This window comes from Camponotus vicinus, unplaced genomic scaffold (assembly GCF_025532165.1).
Source record: "Camponotus vicinus isolate PSW18456_S1 unplaced genomic scaffold, iyCamVici1.0 SCAF_11, whole genome shotgun sequence".
NCBI classification, from domain to species: Eukaryota; Metazoa; Arthropoda; class Insecta; order Hymenoptera; family Formicidae; genus Camponotus; species Camponotus vicinus.
In genome coordinates, this window is record NW_028141947.1 from 1,578,217 (window position 1) to 1,603,628 (window position 25,412).

Here is a 25,412-nt window from a genome sequence, read left to right on the forward strand (position 1 = left end):
GCTGTGGATTACTGAGCTAATTACTGTCGTAGTTACTCACACTGTGCGTTGTAGCTACCCCGCGGAATAATTAATGTTGATAATATATATATATACATGTATATCGCGTATTATAAATTGTATAGATGCGATATCCTTCGTAATTCGCCGATATTAATTTGTCATTACGTTCGACTAAAATATGTAATCGATAGGTACATCACTAGTACAAAGAAGTTGCTTCTAACGAACACTTGGTCTTTCTATTTTCGTCCTTAAGAAATTGTGCCTCTACTCGAGTAAAATTGTACTCATATTTTATAGATGACGATATAATAATCTGTTGTGACAAGCATCACGATTTTGTTTTACTTTTCTTTTTATAGAGCAAATTTATCAAATTGATTTCTCGATTTTAAACATTTTTTAATTTTTTAATTAGAGTTTCAAATAGAACACTATAATAATATAATTTGATTGGATCAATCACAATTTAAGGAATGATGTCGAGGAATTGATATGATTGAAATACCTGCATATTTTTATTCAATCATGTCATTCTTTATTTAGTTATGTATTAAATTATGTCTTTTTCAATAATCTAAAAAAAATGTCGAATAAATGTTGATATATATATTAAAAAACAATAATTTTGTAAATAATTTAATAAATATTGAAGGAAGATGAGAAGTACAAGAATAAAAACAAGAATCGACAATCGAAAATAAAGCGACTTAATATACATTGCTCGCAAATTTCTTTATGGAAAAATTATTTTATGAAAACCTATTATCTGAGCTTTATTTAATATTAATATACATATATAGCTATAATTAAGAAATATAAGAATTGTGGAGAATCGAGCAGACTTTTGTTCTGCGCCAAATTTTTCCTACAATATTTATAAATTTAAAAATAATTCGACGATTAAATTAATTTCATCATCAGTAAACTAAAATATATTGCTTGCGAGGCTAAGTCCAAATATATCGAAGTAGGTCATATGTATAAAACATACGAATTGTAGTCAGACTACGAAGTGTGTCACAGTGCACCGAACGAAACTTTTGTTGATACACATTCAAGTTTTTTAGTAGTTTGTCCCAGAATTTTAATTTAAGCCAAACGGTTCAGTTGGGGAAAATATGTTTCATTCTAATGTTGCATATTTAAAAGTCGCGATAAATGAGGATCTTCCTAAAATTTTCTCTAAGGAAAAATCAGTTTCAAATTACACAGAGAATTTATATCATTAAGAACGGGATTCTGATACCGTATACGCGGTTTCTGGAAACCGTATTATATTACTTTAATTATATAAGGCAGTAAATCGTAATAGTGAAAAAATTCTTTAATTATAATATACATTCGTTTTTACATCTCTGAAAATTAATAAATATTGCACTTTTTTTATAACATATTTTGAATACATTTCTCCTTTTATCTAACGTACAAATTTCTCCGATTTACCTATTTTCCTCGTATCATCGATCCGGGGCACGAGAAACGTGCATGCGTTGCCCCATTATGCGATTTGCATGCCCGTTATAACCCCAGCACTCGTTTGCGACTAATTAATGGCCAATGCTTGCGTCGATTCGCACCTCTGGCCTGAAAGAGCATGATTTCTCCTTTCATGCGAAATAAAGGCCATCCATTGTAAATGGTGTACTTTCATCTATTCGCACCAGTTTACAAGAGATCTTGATCTTTGCGTTTGCTTCCGAAAATGTATCGTCATTATATCCGTGTTTATCGCGATTATCTTATCGATGGAACAAAGGAAATGTCACACAAAGCAATGCTGTATGAAAAATCTCTCTCCATCTTTCATGTAATATATATATTTTTTTATAAATTATATTAATAAAATTAATATTTAGCATTTTCTTTAGATGCATTTTCTTTAGAGAGATATGATAAATTATTTTTTTATACGCCTTGCTTATATGTAAAAGAATATTGAGTATAATATAGGATACAAAGACATTTTATTTCAAGAAAAAAATGAAGAAAATATGAAGTATAATTGATAAAAATTTATGATTTATAGAAAAAAATAAAATAATTTTTGTTTAACAAGCATAAATTTACATTAAATACATAAATATATAAATTATTTAATTTCGATTTGAAAGCGAGATCTTATAGAATGTGCAATTTATATAGATATTTATATAGATATTTTGAAAAAGATAGAGAGAAAGAGGTAGAAAGAAATGGTGAGGCAAAATGTACTCGAAAAGATAAAGAAATTAAGGTGCATTTGAGCTAAAAGTGACGACACATTTTTTGTTCCCGCACGTCTGCGTCTAGAATAGACTTATTCGAAGCTATTGGTCGTGTATACCATCTTTTATTTTGTATCCCGAATGTGCGGAGTTGGGGGACCACTTCCGCTGATTAAACTTCCGTGGTTAATTAACCACAGGCCGATATTTGCTCCGGTTTTGCGCCAATTCTGGAAAGACCGTGATGATGTTTCCTCTCAAATAGAACCATAGCGACCCACCATTAAACGGAGTTATTTCCCATACTCGTCAAACCGCAAATACGAGCTACTCGGCTAGGATGGTTAACGCCGTAAACATCGTTATGTTTCGCTTGCGGCCTCGCGTGCCTCTTGTTCTTTTATATTTTCGCCGCATTCCACCCTAAAGAATTTATCTTGACGGCGAGTAAAAAAATTGTCATGGTCGCCAATATTAATATCCACCATAATAAGTATGTTTATCGCGGTTCTAAAGAATTTTTGCTCTGGACGGGATTCGAAAGCCCAGAAGATGCGCAGAATTTTACGATTTCTTTTATATATGCATTATTTCTTGTACGTAGAAGGAAAATGTAGAAGCTGCTTCTTATTGTTAATGCAGATAAAATATCTCGTAACTCGAGAGAACTTTCTCAACATTTTTCTGAGGAGGAGGATGTACCCAAGGTTTTATTTACAATGCATTCAGTTGTCTTACAGATTATTTTTGTGCGCGTCGAAACTTCACGACCGAACTGACTTTGCCTTCTTGACTAACAATGACGGGAGCTTGACTCATCTACCAGAGCCGATAGTATTGATTGCGGAAACTGAATAGCTCTCAAGTCTGAATAAGATTCTGCGCAAACTTTGTCAATTAAATCGAAGTGCATTCAAACATTTACAGAATACGTGCATTGATTGCGAGATCTAATGACCCCTGCTCATGTATTTATCAGAGGCTTTTAAATCCTTCTCTCAACTTGTTTCGAGATATCTGCGAATGTAAGATTATGAAATATTTGCATATACACTTAATTTTGCATCCAATATGACTTATTGTTAATTACGTGGTCTTTTATTTTTTTTTATGTTTGATTTGTTATTTTTTTACGTTTTCTAAATTTCTAATTTTTTAATTCCATTTTTCCAAATTTACTTTCTAATAAAAGATGGATTTTATTTGCATGCCATAGACTTTTGAGGATTGCCTCATTATTATATTATGTCTAATAAATCATTCTCTCATATCCATTCGTCGAGTATGAGTTATTTGGGTTAACAAGAATTTTAAAAAAACTTAAAGTTTATGTAGGTCATAAAAAGACAGTTACCTTATTTATCATTTAAATTATATAGAAAATTCTACAAAAAATATATACAATGTATAAGAACAGAGAGGCGTACACACAAAAAATATTATAAAATTTATCGTATTATATCTATTTTAATTTCTAATTAATCATGTTAAGAAATTGCGATGAATGATAAACGGAGTGTATCAAAATAATTTTAAGTATTCATTGAGTCGCGTAGCGTGTTCATAAAAGTAACACGATGCTTCGGATGCATGATCCAGAATCTACGTGAGAATCGTGATTTGGGTCAGAGTGCATTTCAGCATTTACGGCCTACGTGCATCGGTTATAAAGATGCTCTCAAAACCTAATGACAAACAGCTGGCACAACCCAGGAGGATTTAATGCTCCGATCGCCTCATAGCGAGAACCGTTTAATAAGAATTTTCCCATTGGCTCATAAATTTTTCATGATAAAACGAAACGGCTCTATCAACTAAAGGAATGAAGATGGATAAATATCATCCGTTTGCGAATATTATTGTATCTTCTTTTTTACTTTAGAAACACAGACTCTCGAGGGGAGATTTTTATTTTGCATCTTGCGAGAAATCAGATTTATCTTCTCGTTATATCGCGAAATTTTTTTGGACTTTCGAAAATATTCTCGAGAGAATTAGTTGATTCTTATTTTTGAAAAAAGATCGTAAATAAGAAGAAGCACACTAGGTCATTGGCAGAAAGCATTTCCACATGCTGCTTTTAAAATTACCTTCATAAATTGATAAATCGAATGTCGCAGAATTAATTTTCTGCCGTTTTTGACGCAATAATTTTCTGCAAGTTCATTCTGCACCGATATCTATTTTTTATTTCTCTATGAATTATTAATAATACTGCGAATATTTTCTCCTACGATGTCTTTTTCCTCTCATAATATTACATTATTTTTTCCCTCATTTCAACCTCCTTTTCATTTCTTCCTTTATTCTTAACCGAGTTGCTCTTAATAATTACCACACCGTTCGTAAACTTGCGCTCGTAAGAAAACTTAATTAACATCCGAGATGCGTGTTGATGTAAAAATTGGACAGGCTGCTCGCTACGCTTTATGACGCTTTTACCGTCCGAACAACTATTACACCGTTGCCGTAGAAATCCTGGCGACAAAGTGGACCATTCGTACGCGCTACAATTGACGCAAAAGGCGCCAAATGGGAGTTTACGAGCAGTCGTCGCGATTAGTCGAGAGAAGACAATAAGGTCGCGATATATGAAAATAGTCGCGTCGGATGAAAAACATCCCTTTACGGCCTGATTTGGCTGGGGAGGCCGGTCGAATTTTCGCGGGGCTTCGTCGTCGAAAGCTCGTCTTCGTCTCCCACGACTTGCAGGACGATGCGTTCGCCCACCTTTAATGAGATTGCCATCTAGTATCGCCTCGCTAAGCCAATTTACCCTGGGTGTCGCACGACGCTTAGATAATTTATCGCGACACGAAGACTTCATCCCCTCCGCGCCCCTTCGCTCTTGGTCGCGCGCGAGGAGCTCGCGGAATTTGCCGGATAAAGCGGCTGTCTCAAGTTCTGCAATATTCATTAAGGATTTTGCGGCGTTTCCCTCCAGTAGCGGGTCAGAATAATGGAGAACGGATGAAGCAGCGTTAACCAGCCCAGAAATAACCAAGCGGTAGTTACAACGATCTATCATTAAAGCCGCGCGCCGCCGAGCAACGAGCAATAATTTCGCGGGGGATATTTAGAAACATAATTGTATCGCTCGTGCTCAACCGTAACCGAATAGTTGATACTTGAGAGAAGCCGCGCTGGCTATGAATTCGTCATTAATAGCTAAATGCGTACGTGGAAATTCCCCCGGCGAATGGCAGGGTCAAAAATCTCGGTCAAAAGACAATGTCATCACCTGCGCGCCGCAAAGCTCTCTCTCTCACAGAGAGATTTCATCTCATTATCTCGTACGCGCAATAATTAATTCTCTATCTTGCGAGAAGCGGATATGTGTGTTGATGCCGCGCGCGCTTCTCTCTCGCTGCGATGAGAGACACCGACACACCCACACACGTTAAAAGGACTCGCGTAATTTCCAGCATGAATTTTGCGTCAGACGCGAAGGGAATTCCGTATTCCGTGTGAGAATTAAAAAATCCACCGGAGGGAAGAAAATAAAATTTTACTTTCATTAATCTCCGCGCTCTCTTTCATCCCCTTCGAATTTATTTTAGTCGAACGTAACTTTCGCAATTCATTTAACTTTAAGCGAGATCCTGTAATTAGGTTTCATCTTTAATTGTAGCGGTAAAAAAAAAGAGAGAATCGTCTCGTACAAACGTTGAATATATATCCCATACAGCACAGAACATTGCAGTAACATCACAGCAATATTGCAGCAACATTGTAATATTGCTGCAATAATAATGTTACATTAATAATATAATAATATAATATTAATATATTAATGTTAATAATATAATAATGTAATATTAATAATAATGTTACAGTAATAATAATGTTACATTTTTGTAACATTACAGCAATATTGCAGCAACATTGTAATATTGCTGCATTATTGCTGCAATGTTACAATAATAATGTTACATTAATAATATAATAATATAATATTAATAATAATGTTACAATAATAATAATGTTACATTGTTGTAACATTACAGCAATATTGCAGCAACATTGTAATATTGCCGCAATATTGCTGCAATGTTACATTAATAATATAATAATTATTAATAATAATGTTATAATAATAATAATGTTACATTGTTGTAACATTATAGCAATATTGCAGCAACATTGTAATATTGCCGCAATATTGCTGCAATGTTACATTAATAATATAATATTAATAATAATGTTAATAATATAATAATATAATATTAATAATAATGTTACATTGTTGTAAACATTACAGCAATATTGCAGCAACATTGTAATATTGCTGCAATGTTACAACAATGTTCTGTGCTGTATGGGATACGTCGCCCTAGCGGACTCTCGACGTCTCGGCGCCTTCGGTGACGATCGCATTTGTCTCGGGCCGGATATTACATCACCGATCGTCATTAATAACCTCGCGGGCCGCCTTGACCCGGCCTATCGATATATCATCGTCCTCGATACGCTATGATATAATCCCATCGTAAATTTGCCGCTGGGAAAAAAGCAGAGAGCGAGAAGGAGAGTGGGAGGGGGAGCGAGGGGGGAGGGGAAAGTGCGCGGATCCTTCTTCCTGTCTCCCGAATATCAAAATTCATGGCGCGGATCCGCCAGATTTGCAACATTCATCGGCGATACGTGTCTCTTCCGAAACGCGAGCGCATGCACACTTTTACCATAATTTACGGCGTGAGGCGCTGCCCCATATGTTCCTGGGGCTGTGAATTACGTACCGCTAGTCCGTGTGAGCGCTACGCAAACGTATACACGCGTGTACACACGTGTGTGTGTGTGTGTGTGTGTGGGAAACCGCGCGTATACGTGTAAACCCGAATACACGCGAGGAATTCGCGCCGGGTCCGGGTGTGCGGTGCCTGGTAATGGAGTCCATATCTTCAAAATTTAACCTGAAAGCTTAGTACATTCGCGGAACACAGAAGGGACGCTCGTACAACGGTTTATCACGCATGCGGATGGATATATATGTGTTATTGACCGGCCGAAAGGACAGCCGGACCGGATTTTACGGCTTGGATTTCTCGTCTGATCGTCCGCGAAAATCAACCCTTTGCTGTGCAAAGGTTCGCACTACATTTATATGCTTCAATAGGGTCGATTCGAGACGCATTACACGATCGATATATCTGTTTTTAACTCGCGATTTTACCATCGATGCTCTTTTTCTTTAAATAATCTCTTAAAATTCAGGATATTACTTGAACGTGCACCTCGCGAGCAGACGCGTTATGAGATCCTCTGCCTATCCGACGTAATTAGAACGTAATATCTCATGTTTAATCGCAGCTGTTGCCGCTTGCTTCTTCGCGAACAGCGACATGCATGTATCAAAGGCCCGTGAAAACGCGTTTAGCTCGGCGAGGCAAGAGAAGGGGTGGATACCCCGTCTCTCTCTCTTTCTCTCCCCCTTCATATAACCATATAATAAATCTTCTGGCCGACCGAGTTTCTCGTAATCCAATTAAGATTTTCGCGACTCCGTCCTCATCCTTTCACATCAATTACGGTAAACCTGGCGGACGCCTAAAATTGCGAGCGATTTGCCGTTGAAGTCGTCGCGCGCAGGTTTTTCCCGACGACAATGTGGAGCCGAGGAACGCTTTTTGCTGGAAGAGCCTTGGGCTTCCTCGTCACAGTCATGGCCCTTGTTAGAAAGGGGTTAAATCGCGCTATATATATACATCGGAGGGGAATGGTCGGCGGCGACGAGTGATCGATCGTCGAAGGACCGGGGGAGATTCGTCGTTCACACGCATGTCATGTGTACGTGTTCGTGTAGATGCGACATATAATCTCTACGCAATCTACGTGCGCAAAACGTGGAAATAACAGAAACGATCGTGTCGAAAAAGGGGGACCTGTGTCCTGAAGCGGAATCGGGTGTTGTCGATAAACGGATGTATTTGTTTAGTCGAGGATATTAGGTAATTTTCAGAGATGTTTTATCATTATTTTTACCGACAATATAACTATTATTATAATCTTTAATTTGGAGGCCTTTGAATGTTATCAGAATATCCTCCACGTGTGCATCTCTTAAAATTAAAATTGTCAGACTCGACTTTTTTGCTTAATATTATTATTTTAATCATTAATATAATTATTATATTAATATAATTATTTATTTATTCTGTACACATGTTTTTATATATGACGTTATACAGGGTGTTTCTTAATAAATGCGAAAGGAGATGATTTTTAAAGCGAAAATTAAGGGAGGTTTTCATATAAACATATACTCCTACATTTCTTCCTGTGGAGTTACACTTCTTCAAAAATGGGGGAAAAATTAGGTTTTTATTATAATTTTGTTTTTGTCCCAATTCTTCCAACATTTACTCCAATTTTATTTTTATTTTAAAATTTAACTTCTCGTAATTCGAAACCTATGCTATTTAGCATCGTACAGTGCACGATAATGTATTTTATTTTTTTTCTTGAAAACTACTGATTTTATGAAAAAAATAAAAGAAATAAAAAAGTTTTTAAATAAATCAAACTTTTTAATGCATGTTTTTAGATGATCATATTTCGGCCCATTAAAAAGTTCTAATAAAAAATTGAATATGGATTGCTAGTTTCCCCTTATAACAATACGGGAGACTGAAGAAAATATTAATAAATAACCTTTTTATTAGTAAAAAATATCCACCTAATTTCATTTCTTTAACTTGTTCCAAATTTGAGAAAAAAATAAAAACCTAATTTTTACTCCCATTTTTAGACGAGTGTAATTCCACAGGGAGAGATGTAGGAGTATATGTTTATATGAAAAACCTCCCTTAATTTTCGACAAAGAATCATCTAAAATTTTTCGCACTTATTAAGAAACATCCTGTATAATTCACATTTATGGAAAAACTATTATATAGCAATATATAACAAGGAAAATAGATATTTTTGACACTTGTATAATTTAGGAAACGCTAGATTATTTACGTGACTTAAAAGTTTGAGAAATCGTACATTTTCATTTAATCAAATAACTTTTCGAAACTGATTTCTCTTAATTGAAATTGACATATCTAAATCTTTCTTCAACTTCAATAAATTAAATATCTCGATAATTAAATGTCCTACGAAAATTCTTTTCGAGGTCAACTAAAGATAAGATAATTTCATTATATGAAGTATCTGCAAATGTATATTTTCCGATTGAAGTAAATATTCTAGATTCAATCTTCCCCGAGTATCGTTACCGGTGTTTGTTCGGAGAAGAGGTAGTTAAGAGACCAACGAGAGGACCGCGTCGGGGGTCTGTATTGATTAAGGGAGCCTGTGGCTCCGTACAAAACACATTGCTTATACTTGCCTTCGGTGACGAAGACGAAGATCGATGCCGGCTTGGTGTTGGAGGCGCTGCACGTGTAATTGCCCGTGTCGGACTCGACCGCCTGGCGAATCGTCAGCCGGCTCTGAGTTGGTCCTGGATCGGTTTGTACGGTCACGCTGCCGCGCGTGGTATCGTAGTTTATCATCCGGTTATTGTGATACCAGAACACGTATTGCGGCGGCGTCGGGCTCTGGAGCAGATAGAAGAAGAATGGCGCCGGTTGACAAGCATGAGATTTAACGCGCGGATTTTTCCGAGCACAAAGGGCAGAATCCGCGGGGTCCGCGGACCGTGACATTCGTTATGAGGATTTCTTTCGGCAGGATAATGCGCCTTTGTGTTGGGAAGCATGAGCGCCGACGGGGTTTCCCTTTGCGCGATCTTGCTAATGTTCCCGTTCGCTTATTTTTTTAATAGGTATTTCAAAAAGTTTTAGAGAGTCTCGTCTTTTATGTTTAATGATCTCGTCTCTATATTTACAAGATTTATATTTGACTGAATTAATTTAATTATGTAATTAGTATTTATGCATTTTACAATATTTTATTACACACATCTTGTTCGTTTTATTTTGGAAACAATGTGAAAATACAAAAGAGAATAAATATGTATATAAAAATCTTTTGCAAACCCTTTATGGCATTCCAAAATTAGTTCACAATGACTGTACAAGAATTAACAATTATTTAAATATAAGCAAGTAAATCAAAATTTTTTAATGAATTTTATTGGTAGAAATTCAAAGAAAATAAAATTTAATATTTTAAATAACATTTGAATAGGAAAGATGCAGAAATAATTCACATTAATATTAAAAAGCATCTCCCTAATCAAATTTTTGTTGAGAAAAACGAATCTATTTTCTATGCTCCCTCTTATGTGACATCTTCAGTATATTTTCAAGTAATTAAATATTATATATTAATATTATATATTAATATTATATAAATATTATATAAATATTATATATTAATATTATATTAATATTATATAAATATTATATATTAATATTATATAAATATTATATAAATATTATATAAATATTATATATTAATATTATATAAAAATATTATATAAAAATATTATATAAATATTATATAAATATTATATATTAATATTATATTAATATTATATTAATATTATATAAATATTATACATTAATTTGTAAGAAATTAATATTAGCTTTCGCGAGGAGAAAAGCTTGCAAAAATGCGAAATTACATAATACGTAAGGGTGAATGAACGCGCGCAATTCAGCCACGAGCGATGAAGGTCCGTCAACTGTTTATTATAACTCCGGAAGCACGTTTACAACGATTCTGTTGTGCCGCAGAATACAGGAAGGATAGATGCGTGAAATGGTGCGTTGTTAAGACACACTCGCAAATTTCCAGCTTTAACGTCGTTGAGAATTTTGCCGAGCGAAATAAGAGGCTAGCCCCAAAGAACTCGTTTTAACACAACTTATTTGTTATTCATTTGCCAGTATCGTTGTTTCTTAAAATGTTACTTTAAATGTTTTGCGTGCAATTATTTTAATATCCAGCGTATTGTTGAAAAATAAAAAAAATTATGTATATATTTTTTTGAAATTCTAAAGAGAAATAACGATGTGTAAACATAATTATAAATATACATCACGTCAATAAAAAGGAGTCTCGTTTCGCGTTTAGATTTCGGAGAAGAGTTGTCGAAATGCACAAACGTTTTTTGCGATATTTGCCAATACTTAATTAATTTGAATTACTTAATTATATTTGAACGTAAGATTGATTTCGTCGTTTTGCGAATTAGAGTACGTCAAATTTAGCGTGTGCATCTTACGGCGCATAAATTTCCGTCCAATGTAGCCGCGGGATCAGATATGCGGGATGCTGCTCGTCATCCGTTTATTATAACGCCGGATACGCGTATATTGTGGCGGCGGCGTCAAGCCGCAAAGCGGACGAAGAATAGACGTGCGAAACCGTATGCGGCCAAGTGCGGGATACCCAAGGATTTTCAGCTTCACGGATTTCGCATGGTAAAGCGAGGTCGGAGAGGTCACGCATCCCCCTATGCTAAATGCTCTCGTTCTTTTGTTCCGTTTAATGTTCCCTAAGCCGTCGGTATAAATGTCGTCGCGCGATGTACCGCGCCTATAAAGCTAAGTACCCATCAGAGAAACGTTTCTTTACCATCGTCGGTGGAAGAAGAATATTGGAAAATTAATTAAATTAAGATTTAGAAAAATAAAGCGAAAATTAATTAAATTAAAATTTAGAAAAATAAATACTTGGAAAAATAAAGGGAAAAAGAAACTGAGAGGAAGAACTTTGAATATACATATCTTAAGTTGTCAGTCTCAAAAATTGAACATATGATAAGAGTATAATATATACTTGTCAAAAATATAATTTTTAAGCAACTATGATATATAAATTATATTTGAACAAGTTTTGTCGCATTTATTAATTTTTTAAAATAATTTATAGAATGATAGATTCCTGTTATATTTTTTTATTTCAAGTGTATAATATACATGTATTAAAAATTTCTTTTAATTCTTGAAAGATATTTTAGCAAATTGTTAATATCAAACTGAACATATGAAAAGAAATAAATAATACACTTGTCAAAAATATATAATATATAATATATAATAAATATATAATATTATTAAGCAACCACGTGTTGTACAGCCTCTTAGTTAGAATGAAATATAATTTACAGCGATATAAATTATACTTGAAGAAGCTTTGTCACGTTTACCAATTTTTTAAAATAATTTATAAAATGATAGATTTCCGGTATTTTTTTTATTTCAATAACATAAATCAAAAATTGCTTTTAATTGTTGGAATTCTTATTTCAGCAAATTAATATGTAATTAACTCGGTAATGTTGAACGTTGCGAGCTTTTTGAAATATTATCGTCGATTTTATGCCGCCAGAGACGAATAAATCCCTCCCGAGGCGTTGTATGCGCAATTCACTTTGTGCTTTTAGGGATTCATATAAATTACTCCATTGTTCTCGCGAGACGACAAAGTGGAGTTTCAACGAGGTAATGCGAATTACACGGCAGAAGAAAGCGAATTGTATCAAACAAGTAATACAAACTATTAACACCGGCGCTAATTACGCCGCTACTTATCCTGCTAGTATGTATAAAGCGCATGCATAATGTAAGAAGAACGATAGTTCCGTTATATGAATGAGAATTACATTGACGTCAATAAAACCATTTCAATCTGATCGTAAGCGAATCCACTTTTGCATAAATTTGCATTACATCACAATGCTATAACAAGTATGATCTGTAAACAATAAAATAATTGAAATCAATATTATATTGATTAAAAAAAAAAAAATATATATATATATATATATATATATATATATATATAATTGATATATATGAGATAAATAATACATGTGATAGCGAAATTAACATACATATCATAGTCCAGTTTTGTTAAATTCATATGATATTGTGTACATTTAACAAATTCAATTTAATCAATATGATTTCATATTTATAGTTGGAAACAGGTAGTGTTTGTCAATTTCGAATGCCAATAGGCTTTTACGCGTCGTATTATTGTAAAACACTACAACAATTGGCGAGAAATAAACCGGCAAATAACGTCAGATCGTTTGTCAATTTCTATTAATGATACTCGTATTTAATATTCTATATCCTAATATTTTAAAAAATGTGTGACTTGCTATTTAATTGGTTTTTATATTTTATTGGGCTGCAAACGTTGCGAGAATTAAACTAGAAACAGACAGACATGTAAACTGTCAATAGTCGCAGTCACATCAAGCACCCCTCGCGACGATGTTTTAAGAGGACTTTATCCTTCTTTTCGCGTGGTTTTTATATCGTTCAATAAACCGGACCGACGATGCTGCGGGAATTATGTCATTGCAAGCTTAGGAAAGACTTAAAGGCACGTAACGTCGAGCATCGGGCACAAAGTGGAAACGGACGAATTACGTCAGGCAAGTAGAACGAAGTGTGACGAACGCATCTAGCTCTTCCCATCCTCTCTCTCTCGAGATGACGAAGTTTACTTCCGCTTTGCGTTGGCGTCTGCAGAAATGCGAAATGCGTAGGCAAAGGACGAGCTCTACGATGCTCGTTGGAGCGACGCGATGCAAATCCGGTCGAGCAGCAGCGTCCGCTTTCACCGTCTCAATTTAATCTTGCAGCTAATTGCAGCGGATTTGCAACCAGATTCGATTTATGCGCGCCTGTCGAGACGCTCGGTTCGTAAAAGGGATTTTTATGCCCGTTCATCCTCGCAACAAATCATTTCAAATTCATGTCTAAGAGAAATTGACATTTCATATACTGAAAAAAAATTGTTACCGTTCTGTACATTTGTTGCAAAAAATTTTACACATCCTCCGTCTGTTCCTCGAAGGGGATTAATTGTCGCGTTGGAGGCGGCGTCTTAAAGAGACATAGCCTCCGAAAACGTCGAATTTCAGTTCCAATGCTGTTCTGATATCGGAAAGGGATAAATAAAACGTCTTTTACGATCTACGACCTGACTCGAGAGAATTTTTACAGAGAGAAATATCTTGGACATGTTTCGGATCTTGTGACATTTATGGAAAAAAGTAATGTGTATGTATATCGCAAGTCGTGAATTGACTGTAACAAACGTATAAATAAGTGTCTTTATTTAAAACTGTTGCCTTTATAACAATTCCAGACGATATACACGATTAATATTTTTTAAAAGGGTTATTTTTTCGAAGCGGGTCAGTGTAATATTTGACACGTGATGGAGTGTTAAGATAGAAATCTCTGATGGCATATGTGTCACTACGTATTTTTATCGACCTAAAATGATCTATCTTTCGATGCCGAAAATGCGGAGAAAAACGGACGATCAATTACGATAATTGTTAGTAAAATAAAAATCTAATTTTCAATGATATAATTCATATAATCGTAATTTTTTTATAAATATTAATTTTATATTAATTTGTTTTTTGATAAATTAATATAAAATTAATTAATATAAAATCAATTACTTTTTTTATAAATATTAATTTTATATATTTTTTAATGATATAAAATTCATATATATATAATCGGAATTTTTTATAAATATTATTTTTATATTAATTTATTTTTTAATAAATTAATATAAAGTTATTAACATGAAATCAATTACTTTTATAAATATTAATTTTATATATATTTCAATGATATAATTCACATATAATCGTAATTTTTTAAATAAATTTATAATGTGATATCTCTTCGATAAATAATATCTGTTGGATATAATTCACATATAATCGTAATTTTTTTAAATAAATTTATGATGTGATATCTGTTCGATAAATAATTATGCCTTTGAAAATTTTCTATAACGATTTCTGCCATTACTGCGAAAATGCTTCAATGTCTTATTTACGTTATTCCTGTTCCTTGATTGATTTTATAGGATTTACAAAATTCGGCGAATTGACTTTGATGGGAATATAACTTCTAAGTATAAATCGGCGAAGTGTAAATTGTTCGTATAACTTTATGAAATAAATACACTATGCGGTAGTTTCGAATATCCAATTATACTTAAGGATTCTAAGGCACTCGGGAAACTCGAGAGGCTGATACAGAATTTTAATCAAAGGAGCATTTCAAGCGATGGGATTAAATTAACTTGGTCTAACGGCACTCGAAACTTCCTTTTATACGAATCAAATGTTAAATCGCTATTAACTGCCTGATTAATGAAAATTTAATATATAAAATTTTTATATATTATTTTAATATATAAAATATATATATTTATATTTCTTTGTTTTCTTTTTTTACTGCACCATATTAAGCGATTTTTAAAAATATATTTCACCACTAATGAACACTTCATTCGCAGTTAAAGGCCGCTTAAAATAGCTTCGAATTTCCAAGTACGGATTCTAAGCAGTCCAGTCAGTGCAGAGTTAATTGCTAGGCTGCATGTCGACGATGCAATTGACACTAGTATGTCATGTTGTTGCAAGCGGTCTCTGTTTTCGAGATAAATAGAGTAACAAGACGCGCACAAGGCTTTATTAATGAAATTGTCGTCTGTTCTCTGTCTCTTGCACCGTTCAATTAACCCTCTATTTTTCATACGCATTCAACACTCGAATCTTAACGTTTGCCATATCTTCGTATTATCATTTTCACGATTTTCACCAATTCTTTTGCCTCTTGTCTTACTTTTTTTTTTACTCGGCCAAAGACACTCCAATATAATACATATCTTCTCAATTTCTATAAGAAAGGGATTATATTATATTTATAAAATATTTATATTAATGTTTATATTGAATTAGAGGAGTCTTATAAAAAGAATAATGAGAGAGATCTTACGTCGCTTTATCTTCGTCATAGTCTATTGATTTTTGCGTCCGCTTGTGCGAGAAACAAAAACCGTGTCATTAGCAGGTGCTCTTCAGCGCTGACAGTATTATTATTTATGACTCGCTACGGTAAAATAACGCGTTCATCCCGAGATAATTCGCGCCTAGCGTCATTTAGGTGTCAAGTGTATTCGCTCGTGGTATAATTGTCATTACTGTACCTCGTCACCGAGTCCGACCGTCTCGACTCGACCGTTTGCAAGGGAAACACCGTGATATAACGCGGCATTTGGCATTCATTAAGAAAATAATGCGCGGCGGCGCTTTGAGCGTCGTACAGAGAAATGCAAATATCGTATATACACCGTAATATCCAGCTCGACATCTTAATGTACGTCCCGGCCAAGAAAATAATACAATTTGTCACGCATTATTCGCCTCTCCACTCGGCGAAATATCCTTTGGGAAAAATAGCAATAAATGTCATTTATTACGTGTCATCATTTACATGCTTTTTACTAATATTGACGTAAAATCAATGCTATCGTATCCCCAACACGTATACATTGTTTTCATTGTAAATGGCACTTTTATCGATTATAAAAATATTTCCCTAAAATGTCTTACACATCTCTTCTATCTCGTAATTGTATTTTAAGCCTCGTATACGTCAAGTTTAATGAAATTTATTTAACTTATTTAATTTAATGAAACTTATTTTGATAATACTCATTATGCGATTTTTTCGAGAAATGACGTGCAAGAGTAAACATCTGTCAAATTATAATTTTCGAATAACGTAAAAATGATGACAAAATGTTTTAATCCATGCACAGTAAAAAATAAAATGTTAATTATAACATTTTTCACATGTCCCAGAAAGTCCACTCTAAATTTTAAGTTAAAATAACTCATTCGTCGTATGTTACTTATTGACAAACTAAAAATGTTAAATAATTGACACAATACTTTACATTTATTTTTGTTATCGTGACTTTAAGTGTAATGTAAAAGTAACATACAAATTAATTAAAAATTACATGAAAAAATAGTTACAATAACTCGTAAGAAATGTTGACGACATTAACATGTAATAGTAATTATTTTAACTTAAATTATTTGTAATAGAAACATTTGATTTTAGTAAATTTGATTATTTTTGTATGTCAAGGTTCAAGATTATTTCAAGATTCACTTTAACTTTTCTTAGAATGTTAAACTGACTTTGAGACATGTTGATTGTTTAAAATGACTATGTTAAAAATACTCAAAATAATATTCTATTTCTAAGAGACATATACAAAGTGTCAAGTTATAAAGTTGACATAAATGTAATCCATGAAAATGTTATAAAAATAATAGCATACAGGTTGTATGTTAATTTTACATTAAAGTACTAATCAAAACGTGTGGTACACAAGAAAATTTTAAAAATTTTAATATGGACGCACAATTTTTTACTGTACGAATATATTTCTCGCAAATTTCACCGAAATATTACCCATCGTTAGCTGAGAACTCTCTCTGATTGCGAACGTGAATGTGCGGCACGCTGCTTCTCGTTCCTGAAATCTCTCTCGAGAAAGTGAAAAGAGATGTTTGCCCGGAGAATGCGACGCGCGGTCTCTCGACGCGATCGTAAAACTCGTCAACGGACGCTGATCCCTTGGCTAAAGATAAACCGAGTTACTTTCGGAGAGACATCCCTTTTGCGACACTGCCGCACTCAGTCTGTGTATGTACATCTCTCGATCGTATACATATAGGGCGAGTCATGGCCGAGCTTATATACGTACGTCACTACGAACGGTCCCCGTGTGCTTCGCCGCGCATGCACATCGACGTAAGTTTGTCAAGTTGCGCGCGGCGTGGTTGTTTTGCAAGCTCGAGGGGCTTCCGGATTGAATCCGTGTACGAGAAGCAGGACGAGAGAGAGAGAAAGAGAGGCGGCTTTTAACTCCTGGCATCTCACACCAGGCAAGAACGACCTCGAGCGACGCACAGAATTAATATATGGTTCAGCTGTCTCCGGTATCTCCTCGAGCAAAGTCGATAACTTGTGACGTCCGCAACTTTTTAAGAATGATACCGTTATATTGTGCAGCGATATGCGAGGAGATTGAGACAACTTTTCTTCCGAAATGTGTGCGCGCTTGTCACATTCGCGATTGATGCTCGGATCGATACATTTTTTTCAAAATGTATCTTTATCCTCGAGTATACGTTAAGTTTGATGAAATTTATTTTAATAACACTTGTGCGACTTCTTTTAAAAATATGGGGCACAAGAATAAATATTTTTCATCAATATTGTAATTTTTAAATTAAGTTAATTATTATATAGCGAGAGATTTCGACACTTTATAACTATCGAAGATATAAATCGTTAAATTGAGGCAATAATTATTCATATCTTTGCGCTCGAGAATTCATCTCTTGCGCATATATGTATAAGGATTGATAATAGTAGATTAAACTATTTTAATTTTATGCGAAAAGATACGCAAATTTATCTAAATTTTTCTTAATTCATAATAATTTTTCTTTATATATTTACATTAAATTTGCATGTATTATCTCGTATGCTAATTCCTTCGGGAGTTATTTTTTTATGCTATCCTAACTGAGAATAATTCAATATTAACGACGGCAAACACATTCGCGTCTGCATCTGCCGCCATTATTTTTGCGAACAAAAAGGAGCAGTTGACATTTCAAGTGCTGGATTCGCCTATTTGCAAATGCAACGCAATTTCGAGATACACGCGAAGTACACGCGCTTCTGACAGATCCATAATTTATGCGCTCCTTACTCAGAGTGTATCAAAAACTAAATATTTTCCCTTCATGTGATATTTAAATATGTTGAGTATGTTGATATTTACATGAGTTGGGTAGAAAATAAGTGCGGAAGAATCTTGTTAATTTTATCGTCGAGTCATCAATAGATTCAAAATTGTAAATAGAAAAAGGAAATTTTATACACGAATAAAGAAAGATAAATATACAAATTCTTTTAATAAAATTTATATTCTTTCCAATAAAATTTTAATATAACTCAATTTTATTGAGATGCAGTCCGTATTAAATTAAATGTTAATTTTCTTCTATTTTCAAACTTCAAATGAGAAATATGATCACAAAGTAATATTTTGTAAAGATATTCTTTATCTTTTTATATTTTTTATAAATATTTTTAATATCATAAATATTATAAATATTTTTATTATAAATTTTATTATAAATTTTATTATAAATTTTATCATAATATTTTATTATAAATTTTATTTTATTATAAATATTTTTATAAATATTTTTATAAATATTTTATATAAATATTTTTATATTCCTATAAATTTTTCTTCTTTTCTTCTTGCATGCGGAAATTACGCCGCACAAAAGATAGAAAGGTAGATAGATAGGGAAGATTCGTACATTAAAAATTAAGTATAACAACATGTACAAATGCCAAGAATACAAACGCTCGCGAGGAAGAGAAAGAAAGAGAAGATCTGCTGTTCTATCTTTCATTGCGAAACGCAACGAAATACCAAGCCGGCCATAGTGAAGCTGAGAGAGCGCACAGCAGCAGAAATGGAGTAATTGTCCATACCACTTCTTTATAGCTGCATTTTTTCCTTTCCTTTTGCTACCCTCGAGAAACACACACTCACAACTTTGTAATTTTAGCAGTAGCGATGCGGCAGTTCAAGGGTAAAGCGACGTGCGCAATTGCGACTGTAATGTCCTCGCTAATTACCGAAACACCGCGGCGGGGGTGATGTTTTCGCCCCTTTGGTTTCGCGAGACGAAGCGAGAGCGCCGTTACACGACGTTACAACGGCGGTAGTCTGCTAATTTACCGTTACAAATGGGATGCCAGCGGAATTATTCCGTGGTTATTTACGACGCGCCGTGCCATTGTTGGACGGTATTCGGAGAGAGAGAGAGAGCGAGAGAGAGACGGCGCGAAGTTAAGCCCCGTCGAGCTATCGCCTTTGGTGGCGCAGTGCGATAATAAAAAGCGCAGCTTCTCTCCAAGTGCGATCGATACGACTGCGGGGGATCGCGTTTGTCTAAACCCCCGGGGAATTACCGCGTTACCTTCAAAGGGATCCGGATCCTGCCGCTTTATTTAACCCTTCGCGGCAAGACTCGCTCGAAGCCTTTCTCGCGTTCTTCCAACTCGAGGGAGAATCGCTCTCTCTTTTGCTCCGATTTCGACTCGCGTGATTATGCTTCCTCACGATGGGAGAGTTAATAGACATTAGCGTCGTCTCGAAAATTAAAGCGTTCCACGATAAACGGTTATACACATCGATATGGAATCCGAGATGAAGACTTTCCCGATAAAATCATCCCTTATGATGGTGTCTTAAGTGTTATATCACCTTTTTGCGTTGGATAAAGATTGGCGGAGGCGTTTTCTTATTTTTACTTCTTATTTTTACAATATCTATGCATCGAGCGATCGTGGAAGCCCGTAGTCGAGCTGCTTTTTCAAAGCGACAGGCACGCGATGCTATTTGAAAACTCCGGCAAGCCGCATCTGCACACTTTATTAAACGCTCCTTTGTGGCAACGGCGGGAAAACTAGGGCGGCGTACTGCTAACACACACGATTCGAGAGCGATCGTGGATATTTTGTACACTTTCTATTTCCGCTCTATTGTGAAGTGGCTTGTGCGTGACATTCTTTTTTTTTCTAGTCGAAAACTCGCTGGAATTCATTTCACAGACGTGTCCTCCCTGTACCCGCTATATTGTCTTTGCTTTTTTTATAGGAGAACGGCTTGTTTTTCTCCCCAAGGCTCTTTTTGTTCAAATAAAATACGTACGATCTAAAGTAAAGGAATATCAAAACGAATATCTATATTTCTTTCAAATTTTAATTATATATATGGAAAATTTGATCATACAAGGTGTTTCTTAATAAGTGTGGAAAATTTTAGGAGATGATTCTTTGTCGAAAATTAAGGGGGATTTTTCATATAAACATATACTCGTACATCCCTCCCTGTGAAGTTACACTCCTCCAAAAATGGGGGTAAAAATTAGGTTTTTATTTTTTTCTCAAATTTGAAACAAGTTAAAGAAATGAAATTAGGTGGATATTTTCCACTAGTAAAAAGGTTATTTATTAATATTTTTTTCAGCCTCTCGTATTATTATAAGGGGATGAAACCCCTAGCAACCCCTATTCAATTTTTTATTAGAATTTATTAGTGGACCGGAATATGATCATCTAAAAATATGCATTAAAAAGTTTGATTTATTTAGAAACTTTTTTATTTCTTTAATTTTTTTCATAAAATCAGTAGTTTTCAAGAAAAAAAATAAAATACGTTATTGTGCACAGTACGATGCTAAATAGCACAGATTTCGAACTACGAGAAGTTAAATTTTAAAATAAAAATAAAATTAGAGTAAATGTTGGGAAAATTAGAACAAAAGCAAAATTATAATAAAAACCTAATTTTTACCTCCATTTTTGGAGAAGTGCAACTCCACAGGGAGGGATGTAGGAGTATATGTTTATATGAAAAACCCTCCTTAATTTTCGACAAAGAATCATCTCCTAAAATTTTTTGCGCTTATTAAAAAATACCCTATATATGTGCGGAATTTTTTTAAATTTTATATGGAAAAAATGTAGGAAAAAGAGGAGCGCTATGAGAGAATGAATTATTATCTTTTTAGGAATTATATTATATTGCAGTACGTAAGACCCAATCATATAAACTGTTGAGTTTGTCCGCGGGCTATGTTCGGATGAGATCCAAAACGTTATTATCCTTTAGTATATAAAACGCGGAGCGCCTTGGTAAATTTCTATGGCGGGATAAAAACGTATTTACGCAATGCAGCACGAGGAATGCAGCGGAATAATTCGTATAATAGCGTGTTCCAAGTCATTTCTCCGTTATGTTACCGCGTTTTTTCGTATTCGTTTAATCTACTTGATATTCACGTGAAAATAATGCGTTTTCGATTAAATAATCTCCATTCGTGTAACTTGTATTCACGAGAATTTCTCAATTTTTTATGTAATAAATAAATTCAGCTTCAATTTTTTCCATGTTTGAAGTTTCTTTTTTCTTTAATATTGTACTGAAATTTACTCACAATCATAGCTCTCATTTCAGTTAAATTTCACATGTCTCGTGTATGTTGCGATTTTAGAGAGAGATGGAATTATCTCATGCATGTACAAGTGCTCCGAAAAAGTAAATTCGCATTGTTTGTTTAATTAATGAATACACGAGTACAAGCTAATGTACAGGATATATGCTAATATCACCGACAATGATATCGGTAAACTGATATAATGTTAAATTACATATTTTATAGTCAATTAACGTGTAGGGTACTTCTTGATCGAAAAATGGATAATTAACGCTCGCTTTTAAATTTGATGCAGGAGAAATCGATTTTTCGCCACTGAAAGCTCGAATCCAAATGGTTCTAACTTTTTGATATTTGGCTTCTGATATTTGCATTCACGTTTCGTTATTCAATTTCGGGTTATTTTCAGTTTTGTCATTATTTTTACATTAAATATTAAATATTAAATATTAAATATTAAATATATTAAATATAATATTTATATTCTTTTTCAAGATGCTTGGGGCGAGCTTGTTATTTTAGGAAATTATGCAAAGTTACAATCGCGCGAGACGCTTCCTTTTTCAACCTTCTGATGACCAATGTTGATTTTCCAAGGTAAAGCTAATAATGCGTTGGAGTTTTTGTTTAGGGCAGAGAATTGTTGAGGAAAATATCGAGTGTCTCTTCCTATTTCACGCAATAAATTTGAGGGAAAAGAAAAAAAGTAGACATTTTCTATAAATAATCTTGAAAGTATCGTTCGCGATAGAGCAACGTTTTCCTGAACAAAACTCGGATTCTTCTTCCTGATGCCGATAATGAGTGTCGCTCAACGAAACCCGGCGTAATTGATAGGAGATTGCAGGTGCAGATGTTTCTGAGGAAAAAGCCGCTGCTACGGCATGAAACGGAGATTCGATCGGTAGGAACAGAGGCAATCTTTCGGATGATTGGCGTTTATTAGCTGTCCCGCGGACATGCGAACGGCGGACACGCTGGAAACAAGGGACGCCGTCGTTGCAACGTTGCAACTTGATGCAGCGGCAGACAGGGGGTTGGGGGTGACGGCATCGGCGGTTGTTAAGCGGCTTGAAAAACGGCCTGGTTTTCCGTCTCACCCCGTCACCCTGTCCCTCTACATATGTCCCGGTACATCTCTCTCTCCTTCCTCCATCCCCACCCCTGTTTTACACCGTTTTGCTGCATCCCTCTTGCGTCCAACGTTCAGGCGAACAATTCGCGAGATGGAAAAAGCGCTAGTTAGGGAAGCGGGCGAAATCGGTCGACACGCTATGTCGGCGGGATCCATTTCTACGGCAGTTTGTCGAATATTGCGGAACAAAACCACGTCTCGCGATGGAATGGATATATCTCGAGTAATATTATATGAGAAATCATCGTCTCTGGGTTTTCATGCTGAAGGAAAGGTTCTATCGTCAAATATACGCTGCAAACGCGAGAGAAAACTTGTTTCATTTTGTTAAAATTGGTTGAACAAAAACTGTATATATACGATTTATGCTACACATATAATTTTATTTAAAATCTTTATATTTGATTAACATTATAATTTATATGTGCAATTATATAATTATATATTTCAATATTATATAAATATTATATAAATATTATATGAATATTTTATAAATATTATATAAATATTATATAATTATTATATAAATATTATATAATTATTGTATAAATATATAAATGTTATATAAATATTATATAAATATTACATATTAAATTACATAATTATATATTTAAAAAAAAATAATCGCAAGGTTAACAGAAAGGAATCACAAAAAAGACTAACACGTGATAATTCTGTGATTAATATGAAACGAAATAAGATTTAGATTGCTTATCGCGGATTACACGCTCCGAACGGGTTTAGAAGGGGTGAAGAAGGATTAAGCTTCCGTGGACGTCCAGTAAATCAGTCTCTCCCCGGACAGGGGAGAGACGAGACGACGTCGCGCCTGGTTTCTTCGCGCCGGGACGTATCAGCAGCCGAAGGGGAGGTCGATGAGGACGACGAGTGCAGTAGGATTATGGCAGATAGGTATGTAGGTAGGTAGATGGGTAGGTAGGTAGGTATCGGGGATGCCAAACTGTCCCCCAAGTTTTGCCGCGTCCGAAAGGAAATTCGATCTCTCCGCGTCCCCGTCGCCGGTCGCGACACCCACTTAACTGGATTTCCGTTCGTTGAGTTTAGCGAAGATTAGCAATTCGACGCCCCGATAAGAGAGGGTCGTCCTCGTCTCTCGGAACGGGGCAGAGCCCACCCCGATGTGCCCGGGTCTGCACACGATTACTCGTGCAGACTTCCCCGAGATTACGGCGAGGGCTGCTTCGGAGACACTTCTGATCATCGGGGGCTGAGAGATCGATGTACTCATCGAGTCCCTTGTATGTCTGCTTAGTAAATATTATTTATCTTGTATGCCATCAAGGATAGATTTATTTATGAAAAGGGATAAAAAGGTTTCAGCATCTCGCATATGCTATAATTCTTGTGTATATAATTTTATTTTAAAGCACGCCTCTCTCTCTCTCTTGCATGAGAATATTTAAAAATAAAATGTATAAATATATATAAGAATATTGAGAATATCTATCATATAATTAAAATCTTCCTTCTTTTATAATAATTATTTGTAAAAATATACATGTAATTTATGTTGCAAATCTTGTGATGTCTTATTAACATGAACACTGAGATTCTATTATCTGTGACTTCATCGCTTTGCTGACGCGCGCGGAATTTGACTCGATCTTCGAATTACAATTTTATGGAGTTACCTGGTATTATCGTCACGTAAGAAAGAGAGGTAGCGGCCCGGTAACCCGCGCATTCGGAATCAATGAAGCAAATGGAGATTTAATGGCGCTCCTCGCACGAGCGTCTTTCAAAAATTACAGAGACTGGAAAAACCTCATTCTGATTCCGTTTGATCGATCGTATCATATCAGATAGAATTCGACAAAGAATAGGACGACGAGGGCAAACCTTGCGATTATTTTTTTTCTTTGTAGAACTCGCCCGATCCTTTAATCGTTGTTTCTTCTTCGATGTTGCGTAGATTCGAGGAAGTGGGCTGATAAATCGAGTTACCATGGAATTGAGTTTTCGCGTCAAGTTTACCGATATCGACGATAGTGTCAAAAGGACGCGTTTAAAAAATGGACTCGACGCACGAAATTCGATTTAATCGATACCTCGGTTGTTCAAAATACACGCACGATAATTCATAATCGAGTTAGAACCTCGAGCACGTTAACGAGAACGGACTTCGGCGTCGATAGCGCGATAAAATGTCGCAGTCAACGATTCAGCCGGCAAGCAAGCAAGCAAACAGTCGCTTCGACGAAAA

The 25,412-nt window shown here is 34.8% G+C and overlaps 2 protein-coding genes across 3 annotated transcripts in view; one reads left to right on the forward strand and one right to left on the reverse strand.

Moving 5' to 3' along the window:
- Snx6 (sorting nexin 6) overlaps nucleotides 1–25,412 on the forward strand; it is a 166,199-nt gene that overhangs the window by 19,698 nt on the left and 121,089 nt on the right. The gene's annotated exons all lie outside the window — the stretch shown is intronic.
- Dpr12 (defective proboscis extension response 12) overlaps nucleotides 1–25,412 on the reverse strand; it is a 289,232-nt gene that overhangs the window by 15,350 nt on the left and 248,470 nt on the right. For both annotated transcript variants that reach the window (XM_083083057.1, XM_083083056.1), the window contains exon 6: nucleotides 9,547–9,757. In XM_083083057.1, coding sequence (XP_082939183.1) covers nucleotides 9,547–9,757 — 211 coding nt within the window. The remainder of the gene's footprint in view (nucleotides 1–9,546; nucleotides 9,758–25,412) is intronic.